The 20,029-nt window shown below is 42.7% G+C and overlaps 1 protein-coding gene across 1 annotated transcript in view; it reads right to left on the bottom strand.

Annotated features, from left to right (window-relative positions):
* Positions 1-20,029, bottom strand: part of KLHL6 (kelch like family member 6) — a 52,858-nt gene that overhangs the window by 13,850 nt on the left and 18,979 nt on the right. Inside the window, exons 2-3 of the mRNA XM_068982133.1 lie at positions 18,148-18,313; positions 3,513-3,962 (exon numbers count right to left, since the gene is read on the bottom strand). Coding sequence (XP_068838234.1) covers positions 3,513-3,962; positions 18,148-18,313 — 616 coding nt within the window. The remainder of the gene's footprint in view (positions 1-3,512; positions 3,963-18,147; positions 18,314-20,029) is intronic.

The following is a 20,029-nucleotide window of genomic DNA, read 5'->3' as shown; positions in this document are numbered from 1 at the left end:
GAGAAAGAAAATGCTTAATGCTTGATTGTGCCATAAAGGAACTGAGTGAGAATAGGAACAGTCTTTATTTCTAGGACACTTATCATCTATCAGATATTGTGTTAACACATTTCATTCATTATCTTATTTAAGTCTCAAAACAATTCCATCAGTTGGTAGGTATTATCTTCCCCATGTTACGAGGGGGAAGAAAGCTGAGCACTGAAGAATTGATGCTTTTGAACTGTGGTGTTGGAGAAGACTCTTGAGAGTCCTTGGACTGCAAAGAGATCAGTCCTGGGTGTTCATTGGAAGGACTGATGTTGAAGCTGAAACTCCAATACTTTGGCCACCTGATGCAAAGAGCTGACTCATTTGAAAAGACCCTGATGCTGGGAAAGATTGAGGGTAGGAGGAGAAGGGGATGACAGAGGATGAGATGGTTGGACGGCATCACCAACTCAATAGACATGAGTTTGGGTAAACTCCGGGAGTTGGTGATGAACAGGGAGGCCTGGCGTGCTGCGGTTCATGGGGTCACAAAGAGTCGGACATGACTGAGCGACTGAACTGAACTGAACTGATGTTACAAAGACTGAGCTTTAGGGCAGCTAAGTTGCTTTCCCAAGGTCACACTGTAGGTAAATTGTGCAATCAAGATGAAAGTCCAGATTCACCTGACTAGAAGTCCAATTTTCTGACACTGGGGACTTTTCTAGTTATCAGTATTCACTCTGGTCCTAAATTCAAAGCCTATAATCCCACTCCCCACCCCTCCATCACAAATACAAAAGGCAGAACAGTTTTAACAGCAGCAATTTTGCAGAAGACATAGTAGGGACAATTTATATAAGAGGAAACCGTTTACATCTGCCTTTCAGGGAGTTCAGAAATGGGAAGCAGAAACAAAAATAGCAAGAATGTTGGCAATTGATCAAGACTTTATGCTTTAAATGCTGAACTGAGAGCAGTTGCAGAGATTGATCTTGTCTTCAGGAATATGAGGGCTTTCCCATTGCTGAGCCACCTGCCAGTGACTCACATTTCAACATAGGATCCTTGTGGTGGTCTGGTTCTCTATCAGTCTACTCATCACCCTTCATTTGCTTAGTGTCCTATCCTCTCTAAAAGAGAAGATACGGGAGTTTATTAAGGCAGAGACTGTTTTGTGGTGTTTGGTGCCATGTCTGGCATACAGTTGGTATTCGTGATTTATTTGTGAAGAATGAAAGTATAGCCTGTTAAAATATATTGGGTGCTGCTGAAGTAGAACTTAGAGGGGAAATTATAGCACTAATGACAATATTGGAGAAGGCAATGGCAACCCACTCCAGTGTTCTTGCCTGGAGAATCCCAGGGATGGGGGAGCCTGGTGGGCTGCCATCTCTGGGATCACACAGAGTCAGACATGACTGAAGCGACTTAGCAGCAATGACAATATTAGATGAAAAAAAAAGAAAGATCTCAAAATAATGACCTTCAATTCCTCCCTAAGAAACTGGAAAAAGAATAGAAAATTCAATCTGAAGTAAGCAGAGGAAAGAAAAGAATCAATATTAAAGTAGAAATAAGGGGAATAGAAAGTGTAAAGACAATAGAGAAAGTCAAATGAAACCAGAAGCTAGTTCTTTGAGAAAATCAATAAAATTGATAAAACTCTAACCAGACTGATCAGAAAAAAAAAGGAGACACAAATAACCAAAATCTGGAATGAGAAATATGACATCACTGCAGATTCTACAGATATTAAAGAGGATAATAAGTGGACAACTTTATGCCAATAAATTCAGCAATGGAAAATTCTTTTGAGAAATACACACTACCAAGGCTAATTCTAGAAGGAATAGAATGATAGATATAGATATTAAATAAATATAATTTGAAGTTTTAAGTTTAAAACCTTCTCTCTCACACACACAAATTCCTTCTGGTTCTGATAGCATCACTGATGAATTCTACCAAATATTTATGAATGTGCTTGCAAAGTGAATAAATGACAACGGATCTGAAGACAACACAGAACTAGAAAAGTACACACAGAAAAGAAGGGGCTCCCAAGGGGCCTCTGAAAGACAATTCCTAAACTCTCTTGGCTAATATTTCTACCAATGGCGTAATGAAGAAGGCTTGGTAGCCAACCTCAGAACTGCTGTATAGTGGTATATATGTGTGGTATACATGGGTTGTATAGTGGTGTACATGTGAGGCTGTTCATGCATACAAACTTGACAAGCTGTCCTTCTATCATTGCTTCTTGATTGTTTTGTTCCTCTCCACTAAGCTTGTTCTTATTTTTATAAAATTCTGAATATAACATTTCTTCAGGAATTGTTAAGCAGAACCAGGTAGATACAAATGATACTTTTATTTACCATCTTGGTACCCATTTGTTCACTCAAAAAACATTAAGCACTCCTTTGCTATATATATATCAAGGACTCTCCTAAGGTCTGGATGAATAGTCCAATAAGACGTATTTCCTACCATAACAAGTTCCCTGTCTTGAGATACTTATAGATGAGGAATTCAATGGTTAACAGGCAATGGTTGGTGCTATGACAGAGCAATGCCATGACGCTATAAGAATGACAGGGGCCTCTGGAGAAGGCGATGCTTAAACTGAGTTTTGAAGCTGGAACAGAAGTTAACTAGATGAAGCAGAGGAAAAAGTCATTTGGGCAGCATTAGCCTGCATTCTCCAGTACTCTTGCCTGGAGAATCCCAGGCACGGGAGAGCCTGGTAGGCTGCTGTCTACAGGGTCATAGAGTCAGACACGATTGAAGCGACTTAGCAGCAGCAGCAGCATCCTGCATTAACCTGAAGGCTGAAAAAGCATGTCCACCTTGGGGAATTACAAGCGGTGCATTAGGACCAAGAGGAGAGCAGGAGAGAGAGGTTGGAGATGACACCAGAGCAGTGAGCAGGAGGCTGGGCTCTGAGAGTTTAGGCAAAAGTGTGGGCTTTATCCTGAGGGTGCTGGGGAGCCAGTGAAGAGACTAAACCCAGTAGAAAATGATTAGGCTTGAGTTTTAGGTCAGCAGGAAGGCCAGATGAAGGGCAGGAAGTTGAGTTTTGAGAAATTTTCAGTTCAGGAAGGAAATAATGAGTCTGAACCTAGGTAATGTCAGAGGAGATCTAATGTGTCCCCCAGAATGGCCAAAGTGGGAAAACAGCAGCCCTGAGGAATGGTGACTGGACTGGACAACTGGACAGGGCACCCTTCCTGCATGTGTGCAGCTCCCCACCAAACTCCCGCCCTTACACAACTGAAAGAAGGATGTGCCAGGCATGGTGCTAGGCGATTTCCAGATCTCACCTAATCCTCTCAGTAGCTGTCTACCCTGTAGTATCATCCCCATTTTACAGATCAGAAACCCAGAGCTTCTGGACTGCCTGACTCAAACTATAAATGTAATAGCATCTTCTTCTTCGTGCCCTAAGGATTTGTGAGCCAGTCTCACTGTTTCTCTGGGAGGCCTGCTAATCCCTTTACTCTGCTGGTTATCTATAGCATCTCTCATCACCAACTCACCTCATTGCCAGAAAGGTGGTACATCCTGGCTTCCTGGAGCAGTGGGAAGACCTCCGGGCACTGTCTGATGAGAGGATCGGCTTCCACCATCTCCACAAAGTACCATGGGTCCAGAAGCGGCAAGCGCACGTTCTCCAGGACGTAGGGGAGCAGGCAGAGTCGTTCTGACTGCTTGTGCCTGACCCAGCTCATCACAGTCTCAAACACCTGAGCCTCCTCTGTCACGTAAAGGTCGTCACTCTTCAAAATGTGGTACAGAGTGTCCACAGGAAGTTCCAGGAACTCCTCAGAGTTCAGGATCTGCACAAAGTTCTGGATGATGTAACTCTGAACCTGCTTCTTTAGACTGTCCAAGGAATGTGTGTCTGCCAGCCTCAGGATTCCAACACAGTTTTCTGGGTTCAAGGCTTCTGTAAGGAAGCTGGCACAGGCATCCACCATCCGCAGGAACTAAGAGAACAGAAGGGTAGCAAATCAGGCCAGAAAATGACCAGTCCACAAAGAGGTTGATCAGTGAGTTGTATGTAGTAGCAAAAATTTAGAAAGAACCCAAGTGACCCAAATAGGGGACTAGCTAAATAAATGAAAATATGTTCATATTTTTGACAGCTCTTGGGTCATTAAGAAAGCATGCTGTATCCAGCACAGCCAAAAATAAAATTTTAAAAATTAAAATAAAGACACGGAGTGTACTTGGAACCAGAGAGGTCATGACAGGTCTAAAAAAAAAAGAAAAAGAAACGAAAACGTCATAGAAAAATATTAAATGACATGGAAGACATTCATAATGTATTGAGTTGAAAAATCCATTCACTGAATCTTGATCAAATGTCCAGATTTAATCAGCGACTTACAGGAAGCACAGGTGAAAGAGGAACATGTTCAATAATGCCATGGGAATACAATCAGCGAAAACCCAGACTGTGGGAAACTCTACAGAACAACCAGTTCAGTTTCTTCAACAAATACATCCGAAGGAGAAAGAGAGAAGTGAGAGGGAGTGGGCAGGGAGAAAGAGCTGAAGCATGAAAAGAGATTTAAAAGATACATCAACCTACAAGAAAATATAGCACTTTATTTGGAACACTAATTTAAACAAAATAATTTTAAAAGTCAGAAAAATATTTACAACGACCAACATTTGGTGATATAAAGCAACTATTACTTTTTAAATTTATATATTTATTTTAATTTGAGGATAATTACAGTATTCTGATGGCTTTTGCCATACATCAGTGTGAATCGGCCGTAGGTATACGTGTCCCCTCCATCCTGACCACCCTCCACCTCCTTTCCCACCCTATCCCTCTATGTTGTCACAGAGCACCAGCTTTGAGTGCCCTGTAAAGCAACTATGATTAATGCTAAATATGGCAATAATGTTATGGTTATGTTTAAAGAAGTTTGGGGGGCTATATACTGAAATATTTCAGGTGAAATGAGAAGGCACTTCACAAAAGCATATGTGTATTATGATACTATTTTATTTTATAAAGAAAAAAAATTTTTGGTCATCGCAACAATAATCCTCCCACAGAAACAAGTCCCATAGGAATGGATGAAATATACTGTATAAACTATATAAGGCATCACACTCTGTAATGATGCTATGAGATTTTTTTCTTATTTTGTTTATATACTTTTAAAATCCTCTAAAATGAATAAGTAACACTTTTGTGATGAAAAACTAATTTTAAAATTAATTGGCTTCCATGTCTTATTTTTAAATTATCATCCTCTTCATAAGAAATGTGAGTCTTATACTTGTATACAGCACTTTACAGTGACAAAGTTCTTTTGTGTCCGCTATATTATTTAATACCCGTTTTACAGACTAAGGGTCTCAAATGCTCCAGTCCATTCTATTTGCTGCTCTCTGGAGCTTAGCTTTGAAGGAGTCAAGTTCTCAATGTTATTGGTTTGATCAGTTAGAGGAAAGACGGAAAGAAGGAGACTGAGGGGACAGGGCCTGGTGGGGAGGGTTGCTCTAAAGACAGGGCCTCGTCAGAGTAGAGAGAGGTAGACCTGACCAGGGAGTGAGGGTGCAGCCTGCAGACAAGCAACTCTAATAATGGGAGCTGGGGATGACAGGGTTTGGGGGCCTGAAGGGAAGGGCAAGACAGGTCTTGGGGTGGACCACACTGACTTAGGGTTTGTCCTTCATTTCAGAACATTCTAGGAGGAACAGGTTCCTGATGAGGGGATCAATCCCAATGGCAAAATATTTTTCCCTGTCACACTACACTTTTCAATTGTCCGTTTAGGAATCATTGACCTGAGGGTAAATGACCTGAGGAGAAAGTCTAAACTCTGCCTCGGACCACCCGGCCTGCTGGCCCCCACCGCCTGGAGATCTGCTCCTCGCATGAGCAACTGTGGAAACAGTTGAGACAGAAATCTAACACCTGTTTAGTTGTTTGCAGATTTTCGGTTCAAAGAGTAAAAATATACAACCGAGACCAAGCCTCGCTGAGCCCTCAGAAGCTGTAACCAGAGCCGTGTGTGGCTCTGCCCACAGAGCCCTCTGAGAGGGCTGAAAGGGAACTCACTTAAATGGCAGGCTCTGGAGCAAAGCGGCAGGTACACCTCACCAGCATTTGCCTGAGAGAAAGGTGGTATGAAAATCAAATCGATTTTCTAAATAAGTAGACTGTCTCTGGGAGGCCACCTCAGAACCTGGTAACAGTGGTTGCCTCTGGAAGGGAACTGGGGGCCTGCGTCAGGGTGGAGAGGAAGAATTACTTTTCACTTTTGCCTCTCTGTATCCCCTCCAGTTTCGTGTCTTGTGGAGGAATTATCTATTTATTCTATCTATGCTCACAAATAGAGAAAACACTAGAAGGAAATACATCAAATGGCTAATGGTGGTTATCTCAACTAAGTTTTGTAGATAAAGTTATTAATTTGTGTTTTGCATTTAGCTGTAGAGATCAAGTTTTCTGCACTGAGCAGGAAGTCGCTTTCAAAATCAGAAAAAGATAAAATAAATATTTTCTTGTGATTTTCAAGTACACAACGAGAAAATAAAATGTAAAAAGAAAGAAAGGAAGAAAGAACACATACTATGTGCCAGTTCTTTCCGTTAAGCAGCTCATTTAATACATACAACAACACTATCAAGCAGAGATTTGTTATTATATCATTGCTGTTTTATAAATGAGGAAACAGTTTCAGAAAAGTGAAGCAGTTTCTTCAGAGACTTAAAATGAGAGGTAGAGCTAAAAGTTGAAAGTCTTCTCTTGTTCCACAAATATATGTTTTTACATTATTTCAAGTCACCTCCAGTCAAATAGTGTGTGCAGAGGACAAGGGCTTGCGTGCAGATGCCAAGGGCGATTTGTACACTTCACTGGAGCACTCAGATGGTCTGATCTGTCCAGACCCAGGAAGGCCCAGCTGACAAGATGCCAGTACTTACCCCAGCATGATGACCACTGAGGAGCAAAGAAGGAACCAGGAACGAGAATAAAATCAAGTACCAAAGTTCACACGTGTGAGAAACAGTGACCCACACGTGTCTCCCCGCACTCAGAAACCGCCCATCCACCTGTTCTTCTCGCCAATATGTACTGAGCATCTGTTAGATCACAGGCCCTCAGCTGGGGCTACCAAGGGGAGCAGAAAGAAATACAGTGCCCAGGCTCACTGGAAAAGGCAGCCAGTGGGGGAGGCAGGCAGGAATCAAATAACCATGCGGACTGTGTACAATTACTGCTGGGATAAACACTGTGTCACAGAGTTCAGTGATGCCTCTGCCTAGACTGAGAAAGTCTGCCCTTACCCCTCAAGCCGCGCCTATACATCAGCACTGGGACTCTCCCTGACAGAGTCATGCCTGTCTACTCACCTCCTGAAAACAGCCCTAAGCTTGCTTGTCAGCACTATCACACTGCCTTCCTATACTCACACCATTTTGTCAGCCAGGACCACCTTTGTCCCTCATCTCTGCCTGCTAAAATCCTCTTCCCATCACCTAAGCAAGTTTGACTCTGGAGCCCCACTTTTAAAGAAAGGATTCAAGAGAGTTCATCCCATCTACAACTGAGAAGTCCCCTTTTAAGTTTCCCTCAAAAAGGAGGAAGAAGGGAGTACCACAGCCATCACTTTATCTACACAGGGCTGTTTTCTTCATTCAGAGGTGTTTAATCTGGGACCAACGGATGTTCTTGCGAGTTTTTGAACCCCTACAGTGTGTGGAAAAATTTGTTTGCACACATGGAATTTTTCTGGAAATTGTGTTTGCAGGAGACACTGAGTTGCTCTCTGGTATCCATCCACCTGAGGACAAAACCAACACAAGAGGGATGGCCACCTGAAGGACCAGAAAGACACAGAGCCGAGGTCTTAATCAGACTGTGCGTGGAGCCTTCCCTGCCCCTGGACATTTTTTATTCTGGCTCGATACTTGGTTAAAACAAAAGGAGGGAGACCAAAGAGAACGGAAAGGGAAAGAAGTGGAGAAATCCTATCTATTCATGAAGTTATTTCTCAAAAGCCACTTCCTCCTTCATGGCTTCTCCAGCTGCCCCACATGGAACCAGTTCCTCCCTCCTCTGGGCTCTACTAACCAACTCACTGCCCCTCTAGTAGAACAATGATTACATTTCTATTTTGTACTATGGTCCAGTATCTCAAGGGCAGGTACTAGGTCATACTTGTGTTTTTATTTCCAGCAGCACTTAGCACAAATTCCGGCAAAAGAAGGGAAAAAGAGAAGGAGGAAAAAAATATTTTTCAGGTACTTAGTATGTACCACGATCTGTGCTAGATAATTTCTCATGCATTATTTTGTTTAATGAATAAATTTTCTATTTTTAACAAATACATTTTAAGTAGATATTAATATTACCATTGGTACAGAGGATGGAAGAGAGAATTCAAAGAGTCAAGTGTGTTGCCCAAGGTCACACAATTGGTAGGTGGTAGAAATGATACTGGAGAGCACCTGGCTAATTCTCCTCACTGAGCATCACCTTGCCTTTGTAACTGTTGCATTGTTAAGCTGACAAAATTCCAGGAGAGTCCAAAGAGGACTTGTAAGGACAAGGGTGAATGGAAGGTCTCCAGGTTGCCTATATTGCCCCCCAGAATGTGCTTCAATAAACACTTCTGGAAACTCTGGAAAAATTTTAAAGAGATGAGAATACCAGATCACCTGACCTGCCTCTTGAGAAATCTATATGCAGGTGAGGAAGCAACAGTTAGAACTGGACATGGAACAGACCGGTTCCAAATTGGGAAAGGAGTACATCAAGGCTGTATATTGTCACCCTGCTTATTTAACTTATATGCAGAGTACATCATGCACAATGCCAGGCTGGATGAAGAACAAGCTGGAATCAAAATTGCTGGGAGAAATATCAATAACCTCAGATATGCAGATAACACTACCCTCATGGCAGAAAGCAAAGAACTAAAGAGCCTCTTGATGAAAGTGAGAGAGGAAAGTGAAAAAGTTGGCCTAAAACTCAACATTCAGAAAACTAAGATCATGGTATCTGGTCCCGTCACTTCATGGAAAATAGATGGGGAAACAGTGGAAACAGTGAGATTTTTGGGGGTCCAAAATCACTGCAGGTGGTGACTGCAGCCATGAGATTAAAAGACGCTTTCTCCTTGGAAAAAAAGTTATGACCAACCTAAACAGCATATTAAAAAGCAGAGACGTTACTTTGCCAACAAAGGTCTATCTAGTTAAATCTATGGTTTTCCAGTGGTCATGTACAGATGTGAGAGTTGGACTATAAAGAAAGCTGAGCACCAAAGAGTTGATGCTTTTGAACTGTGGTGTTGGAAAAGACTCTTGAGAGTCCCTTGGACTGCAAGGAGATCCAACCAGTGCATCCTAAAGGAAATCAGTCCTGAATATCCATTGGAAGGACTGATGTTGAAGCTGAAACTCCAATGCTTTGGCCACCTGATGAGAAGAACTGACTCACTGACAAAGACCCTGATGCTGGGAAAGATTGAAGGTGGGAGGAGAAGGGGATGCCAGAGGATGAGATGATTGGGTGGCATCACTGACTCGATGGACATGAGTTTGAGTAAACTCCAGGAGTTGGTGATGGACAGGGAGGCCTGGCATGCTCCAGTCCAGGGGGTTGCAAAGAGTCGGACACAACTGAGTGACTGAAGTAAACTGAACTGAAACACTTCTGAGTGTGAGGGTAGTGTTAATCAGAATCACAGGATCCCAGCCAGTGGCTGGGAAACTACTGAGCCAGTCATGGAAGCAAGAAACTCTTCTCTTTAAAAATATCTGGTTTTGCTTCTTCATATTCAGGATTATTTAGGACTTTAGGGTAAGTTTTCAGATCTCAGTCTGTCCCAATTACACATGAATTTATTTATTAAACCTGAGTGATGACAGATATTGGTAACAGATAATCAACTTCCTATTTGGGGTGGGCAGCATGTGAGTAAAAGTTTACACCCAGGCACCTGACTCTCAGAGCAGGGAGACTAAAAATATAATCAAAGAAACCACTTGAAACATGCTTGCAGTTCCCATGAGATGTGTCTGCCTCAAAGAGAATGCACCTCCCCCCATTCCCACAGCCCCTCTGCTGCCTCCCTGTACACTCTCCAGAACCAGGCATCCTAAAGGATCTCACCACTGTGATTCCACATTTCACTAGAGCTTCCTTCAAATCCACTCCAGAAAAACGTAAGTCCTATTTTGGTCCAAATCAGGAATCCTATTGGCCACAGTCCCTGTCTGGCCTTGGAGTCCTTGCAAATGATCTATAAAGACATTGATATTTTTCACTTCAAGCCCCAACAAATCAGTATATGTGAAGAGTGTGTTAATTGTTGATGAGATTAACAAAATTAAAACTTATTGGAAAGTGCTTCTGAATTCACTGTAAATATTTGTCACTATTTTTGTCTTCCCAAACAATAGATACAAAACAGCAAGCCATTCTCTTGTGGGGTCTGTATTGGTAGTAACGAGCAGTCTTCATACAGATTGTAAGTTGCCCCTGATTCTAATCTTCTGCCTATGCTCCTATCTCTCAAGCCAGACACCTGCCTAAGACTCTATGGGAATACACTCTCCCACCTTAGGACGCCATCTGTTCCCTTCAGACTTTCAGTCCTTGCTCTAGTCTTGGCTGAAAGATCTGCTGCTTCCTGGAAGCTATACACGGTAGGCAGGAAAGGAAGGAGCTAAGACCTGCAAAAGGTCCACTCACTAAGGTGGGGCAGGTGCTGGGCAACTGAGGCGCATAGAGGTGCACTTACCTCATAAATGGAATCAAAATGAAAACTAAGGGGCAGTGCCCAAGGGTGTGGCAAGTTTGGTAGAGATTCAGGCAACAGACAGACTTTGAGTTCCCAGAGGACACAATAGGAGCCCCAACAGGCTAGCAGCATGCAATAGCGGGTACATGTGGGCCACACGAAGATTCAAGGGGCAAGTGGTACAGCTGTGGCTTAGTGACTCAGCCCAGGGAGAGTGTGAAGGCTGGGGAGGGACACCATTATAAGCATTAAACAGAATGATGGTGCCTGGGACATAGCTGATGCTCAAGACTTTGGGGGATTGGATGTGTATGTGTGTGTGTGAGAGAGAGAGAGAGAACACTTGTATACAGCACAGAAGCATGTAAATAAGTAGAAGCCAGGTCCTAAGAAGCAGGTCCATGCACACAGCTGCAACAAGTGGGACAGCAGGTAGAGAAGGTGAAACCTTCAGTCTTTGTTTAAAAGTTCCTTCTGCCTGAAATACATTTTCCCAAACCCAGCTTTCACTTGTTGAAACCCAACCCATTCTATGAAGTCCAACTTCTTCAGAGCCGGAAATTTCTATATTCTGCCTCAGGGTCTGGAAGCTCATTGGGAATCCTCGTTTTTGAGTCTTCAGCAGTAGTAATGGAGGCAGGTACAGGAGCCAGAAGTTCTGGGTTTAGACCCAGATCAAAGCTCTGCCACTTGATTAACTGAAATCTAAGCCACATCTAGAAAGTGGTGGGAATAATAAACCCACCTTACAGTCTCATTATCAGGGTATTACCTGGCCTGCTCGTGCTCAGAACTACTGTCAATATCAAATAGGATCATGTAGGGGAAAGAATGTGATAAATTGCTACTTAAATGTGATCTATATTTATAATTTTAATCTTTATTTCACCCTGAAAGATACTCACGAAGTACCTTGCACACAGCAGATACTTAGTAATTTGTGTAGTTAGGTAGCAGAAAAAGTCAGAATCTGGTAGCATTGTGGATGACATTGCAACTAAAACCCCACATCTCACTTCCTTATTCCACAGCTTGTAAACAATAAGTAGGGCATTCCAGGCTTACTGACTCAGAGAAGGGTGAGAGAGCAGATGAAAGAAGACAATTTTGGCTTTTGTGTTTCTAAATATACTTTTAGAACTTATACTAGAAAAATAGTTTTGAAACCACCAATTAGCAGTAATAACTGGGCCTTTTGACCTTCAAACTCCAGAATACTAAGAGCATGGGCTTAAACTTCATGCCGAAACAGTAGAAATAGGAGATTGGATAATAATATAAGATTCAGCTTTTCTCACACTGGAGGAAATACCAGTTCTCTTGGAAGAGACAGGAGAAAGTAGAAGTCTAGTAATTGAGTGAGAAGCAGATGTGGGCCCCTAGGATGGTTCCTGCCTTTCAGAGCAGGCCAGAACTCCAGAGTGAGGGGGCTGCTGGAAGTCCTTAGAGGTTGTAGATACGAGGACAAAAGAATGTGTGCCTTGACTGCCAAGATGAAATCAGAAAAGTAGCAGATCAGAATAGCAGGAGCAGAAGAGAAACTAGAACATGTTGTTTCTAGACAAAGGGGGCCTAGGGCAGTTGCTCTGAGTTCCCTGTAGTTACAGATTCTCACAGGAGAGGAAATGGACGTTTCTTATGTGCCCCTTAGAGGGACACGGAAGTTGCTGAGAGTACTGGCAGACTGAAGAGGCCTTGAAAACAGGACGAGGAAAATGAAAATGACCAGCAAGGACTGATGGCCGGAACCAGATGGGTCTAAGGGCTTTCAGTTGATGCCAGGAGGGAAGGGCTTGATGATCAAGAGAGAGACTGATGGGAATATAGACTTCCAGCAGGTGCCAGCGTGAACCAATGATGCAAATGACCATGGTAAGCCTGGGCCGGACACCTCTTTAACCAGTGTCCTGCCACAGTGTAAATGCACCCTGGAACTGTCTAAGCAAGCCAAGTCATGAATTGATCAGGCTTTCCCAAAGTGAGTTATCATCATGTTGACTGCAGTTGCTGCTGCTGGTAGAATGGGGAGCTCAGAACAGAGATTAAGTTCAAGATTAGAAAACTAACAGACTGAGAAAGACAAATATATGATATCACTTACATGTAGAATTTAAGAAAATGTTACAAATGAACTTATTTACAAAACAGAAATAGATTCATAGACGTAGAAAACAAACATGGTCACCAAAGGAGATGGCAGGGTTGGGGGAGAGACAAATTTAGGAATTTGGGATTAACATATACACACTACTATATATAAAAATTGGGCTTCCCAGGTGGTGCAGTGGGTAAAGAATCTGCCTGCAATACAAGAGATCCAGGAGATGTGGGTTCAATCCCTGGGACAGGAAGATCTCCAGGAGGAGGGCATGGCAACCCACTCCAGTATTTTTGCCTAGAGAATCACATGGACAGAGAAGCCTGGTGGGCTGCAGTCCATAGGGTTTCAAAGAGACAGACACAGCTGAAGCAACTGAGCGTGCACGCACACGTGCCACACCAATGGGCGTTTGACCCAAGGGCAATCAGTGTCAATGGGCCAGCAACTCATGAAGTGACCTCCCGTGAAAAACCCTTGTCAAACATCAATAGTGGTGATTGGCTTGGTCAACTGAATTCTCACTTCTGCCTTTCTGGACTGGGAAATCCTCAGAGAGAAGCAATCAATGTTTAACAGGAAGAGAGTAAAAGAAAACCTGAGAAGAGAATCAGAAAATTAAAGAGCAGCTGAGTCACATCAAAGGTGCGACAATTAAGAAAGCTTTACTGCAAGCTGTGGAGGGGAAACCAAGGTAATCTGATTCATGCTGATTTTAGTCCCACTATCAGGGTGGTATAGACTACTGTGGAGGTTCTAACATGACAAAATAAAATGCCAACTCTGGCATACTTTCCCTGGAAGGTAGCCATTATTGTCATCCTAATTTTACAACTTAGAAAGCTGAACCTCAGAAAATTTAAATAACTAAAACAAGTAACTGAACTTGGATTTGGGGAGGTGGGGGTGTGTGCAGTGTACTGGGTCTTAGTTACAGCACTCAGAATCTTCAATCTTCGTTGAGGCATGCAGAATTTTTTAAGTTGTGACCTGTGGGATCTAGTTCTCTGACCAGGGTTTGAACCCAGGCCCCCTGCATTGGTAGCATGAAGTCTTAGTCACTGGACCACCAGGGAAGTTCCCTGAACTTGGATTTAAGCCAGGTTCTGCCTGACTCCAAAGCCCATGTTCCTTCTGCTCTGCCACCCTGCTGTATAAGAGACTATTACAGATAACTGTATATGTTTGACATCTAAAGAGATCCCCAAAGATATTATCCAGCATCGAAAAGAATAAGACAGTTGTACACATCCTGACTTGTAACAACCTCCAAAAATTATAGTGAAGCCAAATAAAGCAATGACAAAATGGAGGGTTTACTGTGCCAACACTTTTATTTAAAAAATGGAAGCAATGAATGAGGGTAATATATGCACATTTATCCTGGTACATACAAAGAATAGGAAGGATAGCAAAACAGGAAGAAGAAAATCATCAGTGAAGATGGCAAATGTTTCACTGTATCTCCCTATATTTCTGATTTAGAATAGATATGTTTTATCTATAAAAAATAATATTTTAAAAGCACAGAGTGATTTCAACAACCTATAAACTTCTGTTCCTTATGGTGCCTCCAGGCATGAAAATATTACCAGTTTTCTATGTATGATACTTTAAAGAAGGTATCCAGAAGCAATAGCAATCAGAAAGTGGGTTAAATAGATGTCCAAAAGCTCACAGCACTCTTCTCTTATTTTCATAAGAATTAACACTCATAGGAAAATTAGTAAAATAGCCTCAGAGAAAAACTTACTATTTTTTGCCTAGAAAGTAAATGAGATTTGGAAATTTTTGAGGTAAGGGATTATCAGAATAGAAGAATCAACAATAAACAAAGCCTGGGACTTCCCTGGTGGTCCAGTGGCTAAGACTCCATGCTTCCAGTGTAGGAGGCCTGGGTTCAATCCCTGATCAGGACCCGCATGTTGCAACAAAGATTGAATATCCTGCATACTTCAGCTAAGACCTGGTATAGCCAAATAAGTATCCAAAAAAAGTGGGGGGAGCCTCCTTTGTGGCTCAGTGGTAAAGAATCTGCCTGCCAGTTCAGGAGACAAGGGTTCGATCCCTGATTTGGGAAGATTCCTAATGCTGTGGAGCAGCTCAGCCGATGCACAACAATTGAGCCTGAGCGCCAGAACCCTGGAGCCGCAACCGCTGAAGCCCGCGGGCCCTAGAGCCTGCGCTCCACAACTAGAGGAAAGTCTGGGCAGCAACAAAGACCCAGCACAGCCAAAAATAGATGGATAGACACAGTTATATAGATAAACACAACAAACAAAGCCTGCTCTACTATCATATCTCTGTCCTCCTCTCCAGTCTCTCTCATTAAAGCTCATTAAGCTTTCCATTGAAGCTCACCACTTGGGGGGAAATGAAAAGAAAAAGAAGACAAAGAAGAAACAACTGTATGCCAAAATAATTTCCAGATATATTAAAAATTTAGATTTTTAAATTTAACAAGACTGATGAACTTGTGAGTCAGTATGTAATCAAGCAATGGGGAGGGTCATTCTAAAAATGCACACCAAAGGCAAAAACCATCAAAGACGTGATCAACATTATCTGACTAAATACTAGTTTTAAACTTTGTACATTAAAAAACTATAACTAAAAATTATGAGTTACACAATCAATGGAAAATATTTGTAATATTATCACAAAAGATTATTTACAATCTAAAGGGTTTTTATAGGTCTTGCTTGGAAAATCACCCCAAACTGAAAGGAGAACAAGAAACAGAAACACAAACTCCATCCTCAATGAAACCAAGAGACATCAGTAACCCCAAACCACACAGTATGAAGACTGGTAAGTGACTTTGCTGAGACAAGAAAGGGCACACTAAATTTGTCCCTCAGAACCCCCAAAAAGCAGGAATATTAAAGTCCCCCCAAGCCAAGAATTTCAGGATAGATGGAGGTTGACAGCAGGGAATTGGTTTAAGAAGTTAAGCCTTCTGCTTATCCTTCCTACTGCTTGCAGTCTAACAAGATTTATCCAATGGAAAAAGGTTCTGGACTCAAGGACACCAGAAACTGAAGGGGACACATGAGGACATCTTACTTAAAGTAAGGGGGTTAAGTCAAGATTTAAACACACACACACACACACACCCCTCTATATACCCGGTCTCTCCTCTTCTCTTTCGTTGGTGTTCCTTGGTTTGGCTGTTTATTGACAAGGAAATTGGAGCACAAAACATGAAACACACCCAAAGCCACACAGCTGGTAAGGAATGGAGCTGGCATTTAAATCCAGCAATCTGGCTCCAAGCTTTGCTCTAAGCTGCTAACTCTCTCTGTATAAGTCACTGTACAAAAAAGGACCTGAAGTCTATATACCAAGGAAGCTGCTATATTGTCTCTGAATAGAAGGAGGTTGTAGGTAATTTTCATGGGTTTTTTTTTTTTTGCTTGTTTGTATGGGTTCCTAATTTCTGAAATGAGTTTGTATGTTATTACAATTTATAAATATTAAAAAACTGCATGTTGAAAAACATTATCTCCTCAGCCTATCATACAGGACCAACTTTAGCTTAGTGGGAGAAACAGAAGACCTGGTTACTAAATCCAACTGTCATTCAAAGCACATAGTAAGTGCTCAGTAAAATTTATATTCATTAAGCATCTACTTTGGTGTCAGGCACTATACCTGATGCCATAATTGCTATTACTGTCAGTGTTACCTGTCTATCTTTAGACAAGTCAACTACCCTATTTGGGTCCCAGCAAAGGAGATTAGCATGAAGGTAACAATGACAACTGTGGCGTGATTGAATTATGGTGAATGAGGTGATTCTCCCAAAGTTATTGGTCCTTTGGGAGGCATCGGTGAAAAGAGGATACTTGCCTTGTAAGAGAAAGTTCTGAAAAAGTATAAAAGCTGAACTGGATCTATGACACAAGAAGGATTTCCGTGAAGTTAGATTGGCAGAATAGTGAGTAGAAGGGATGCTGAGCATGGGATTGCTAAGCCCCTCCCTCCACATAACAGGATATTTCCCTGCCAGTGAGTGAATAATGCCGAGGGTTTAAGCAGACAGTGACAGTAAGGGCGAGGGGCTAGGTGTACAGATGATAACTGACTTGGCGACATAGCCAGATAAGGTGTGACTAGTCCTTTGGGAAATAACTTATTCTGTATCTTTAAAATACCCTGAGGAAACTGAGACAATAAAATTGGTTAACCCTGCAGAGACCCATTGCTTAGAATCATAGTGCCTTTTCATGGTTGATTTTTCTCCCTTTTTCCACTTTCCTTCCCTTGCTGGGCTTCTTAAATCCGGCCTCAACACCAGCCTCAACAAAGATAATCCCATTGTCCCTGATCTCTGCCCTAGACCCCTCTTTCCCCACATTCCCAGACTCTGTTTTCTGTCCTTTTCCACTTCTGACCTACTGACTATCCAAGAGTATACCAACCCCCAAACTCCCAGACAAGATCTGATGCTCATCTCCAGTCCCTGGGAATGATCTTGACCTGTCCCTGGACTCTGTTTATCATAAATCTCAACATCCTCAATGGGAGAATCTCTGTCATAACCCAGTGGAACTGAGTCCAAAGCATAATCTTAGACCTAGGCAAAGATGGTAACTCAGGATGGAACTCCTGTGATAATTGTAGACACAATTGACAGAAGCTATGGGTCTAATTATTTTATGAAACTAAATATAATTATTATAATCAGATGGAAACATAGTTAGATGTAAACAATAAGACAATTTTGAAGGTTCTCTATTTATCTTTCATGATACCCTTCATGAGAAGTTCTCTTCTTCACACCCACCACAAATTGCTGACTAGTGAAGTTCCCGCTTCCCCTGAAGTCTAGACACTGATCCCTGAGAGGCTGCATGTATAGTGGAAAGTAGGTGGCCTCTGGGCTCAGAAAGCCCAGGGTTCAAATTTCAGCCTTGTCACTTATTCTCTATGTGCCTAAATTTACCCACCCATAAAGTGGGAGAAAGTGACTATACCCCTGGGTTGTGCTAAGAAGTAGAAGGTACACATATGAATTGGTGACTGCAGCTCCCCCAAACCCCCCACACTCTAATTATGCTTCTGTAAATCATAGTCATTGTTCCTGGAGTCTAGGCACCAAGCTCCCCTGGCTTCATCTCACTAAGGAGTCAGTGACTCAGCTCAGCATCCCTCGGGACGTTTCAAGTGAGCACAGGCCCAGCTGTGCGTGTCCCAGCTACAGGCCTGGGCGCCAGGCCAGGCCGATCTCCAGAGAAGTGCTGCTTTCTTCTCTCCAGAGGAAAGCACGGGGCCTGCTTGTTCACACACCTGGAAAAGGTTAGCAGCTTCCAGGACGCGCTGGACGTTCTGTTTGGTGATGAGCGCCTTGCTGGTGTACGTGTAGTCCAGCAGAGTATGCATGGTTTCCGCGTCCACCCCTTTGATAACGATCCTCTTCTCATACTTCTCCTTTAAATCATTGCAGAACATGGCCCTGGGAGAGAGATGCGCGAACGTGAGTCCAGCTGAGACCCTTGGCTCCAAATCTAAACAGACTCCCTTCAGACCTGTCTGCCCCGGTGGGACAGCAAGGTGCGCAAGGTCCGGACCTGGAGTGACTGTTTTCTGTCCCTCAGAGCCCGGGGCACACACCAGACGTCCCGTGAGTGCTTAGTGAACCGACGTGTCCTGCTCTGCTAGGCCCAAGTCTGGTTCCCCAGTCAGTCCCAGACCTCAAGGGACACCAGGAGCCCTACTGGCTCGCCTGGCAGGATCTAGAACTACTTTTTATTGGCTCAAAGTGTGGGGTTCTTCTGGAGGCTTGTGACAATGCCAAAGCCTTTCCCCAGAAACTGTACTCACCGAGGCAGGATCCACCAGGAGGGAGCCCTGGTGACAGGATGTACTTTCTAGAAGGGGGACTTTACCCCAACACCGAGGGCACCTGTACCTCTAAATTCTCTTCCTGCTCCCTTTGCCTCCTATTTATCTCTGGAAATCGCTGGTCAGTTTCTTTCTGCTATTGCCTCATCTACAAAACAGAGGTGACTGCTTGTGGTTTTCTGGGAACAAACATCAAAACATCAGAAAGAGAGATAATTGAGAAAAGAGAGAAAAAGAAAGAGAGGAAGGAATTACTTGACCAGTTGACTTTTTGAACCTTTTGTTTTCGCCAGTGAGATCTTCTCCCCTGGGTCTCCCTCTGTCCTCCTTCTTGTCTTTGTTTTCATCAATAACAATCCCCTCCCCTTCTCCCTCCTCCTCTCCTCGCTCAACTGGCCTCTTCACCCTTCTCCCCTCAGAATATGACAGCATGACACGGACAGTAAACGTGAATTCTGTAAAGTTAACAAATCCCAGGCTGGAACCAAAGAAGCAGTGATGTCCTTTGGACAGAGGACTGATCTACACGCCAGTTTTTTCAGCCATAAACTCTGTTGGCTAGAGGGGCACAGAGTCAAGTGTGGAAACACACACCTTGTGAAGTGTGATCGTGAAGCCCTCACCTTGCCGCCTCCTGATTCCACAGAGAACTCTGCCATCACGGCAACCACAGTTTCTTAGCTCAACCTGTCTTCCTAGGAGGAGCTGGACAACCTCATTTTCTAAACCTCCCTTTGAGTCTCTAGAGCAGAGCTACCTGATAGAAATCTGATGCAAGCTATATGTGTAATTTAAAATTTCCTAGTAACCATAATTTTAAACATAAAAAATGAGATAAAATTAATTTTGATCTTTTATTTAAGATCAAATATTATCACTTCAACATGCAGCAAATAATTTTAGCTATAAATGAGATAACTTACATTTTTTTTAATACTAAGCCTTCAAAATCCATCATGTATACTTTACACGTAAAGCACATCTCAGTCCAGACCAGCCATAATTCAAATGTTCAGTAGCCACGTGAGGCTGGAGGTGAGCGTATTAGGCAGTGCAGCCCTAGAACATTAATCCTGAACTCTGCTGTTGGGTCACCAAGATCTGCAAACATCTCAGGGGATAAAGTCAATGTCACCTACATTAATGTCATATACATGAACACATGGGAAATAGAACATTTAGAAGGAGAGGGTGGGCAATGATAATGGGGTCAAATGAAGCTTCATGTAATTAAGGCAGCATATCACTGGAATCCTACCAAGGTGAAATTTAGAAATACCCCTTCACCTGATACGTGATTTTAAAATTAGTAAAAAGTGGCTTTGTT

Source organism: Capricornis sumatraensis, chromosome 1 (assembly GCF_032405125.1).
Source record: "Capricornis sumatraensis isolate serow.1 chromosome 1, serow.2, whole genome shotgun sequence".
NCBI lineage: Eukaryota > Metazoa > Chordata > Mammalia > Artiodactyla > Bovidae > Capricornis > Capricornis sumatraensis.
This window is presented reverse-complemented; position numbering and strand designations above follow the sequence as displayed.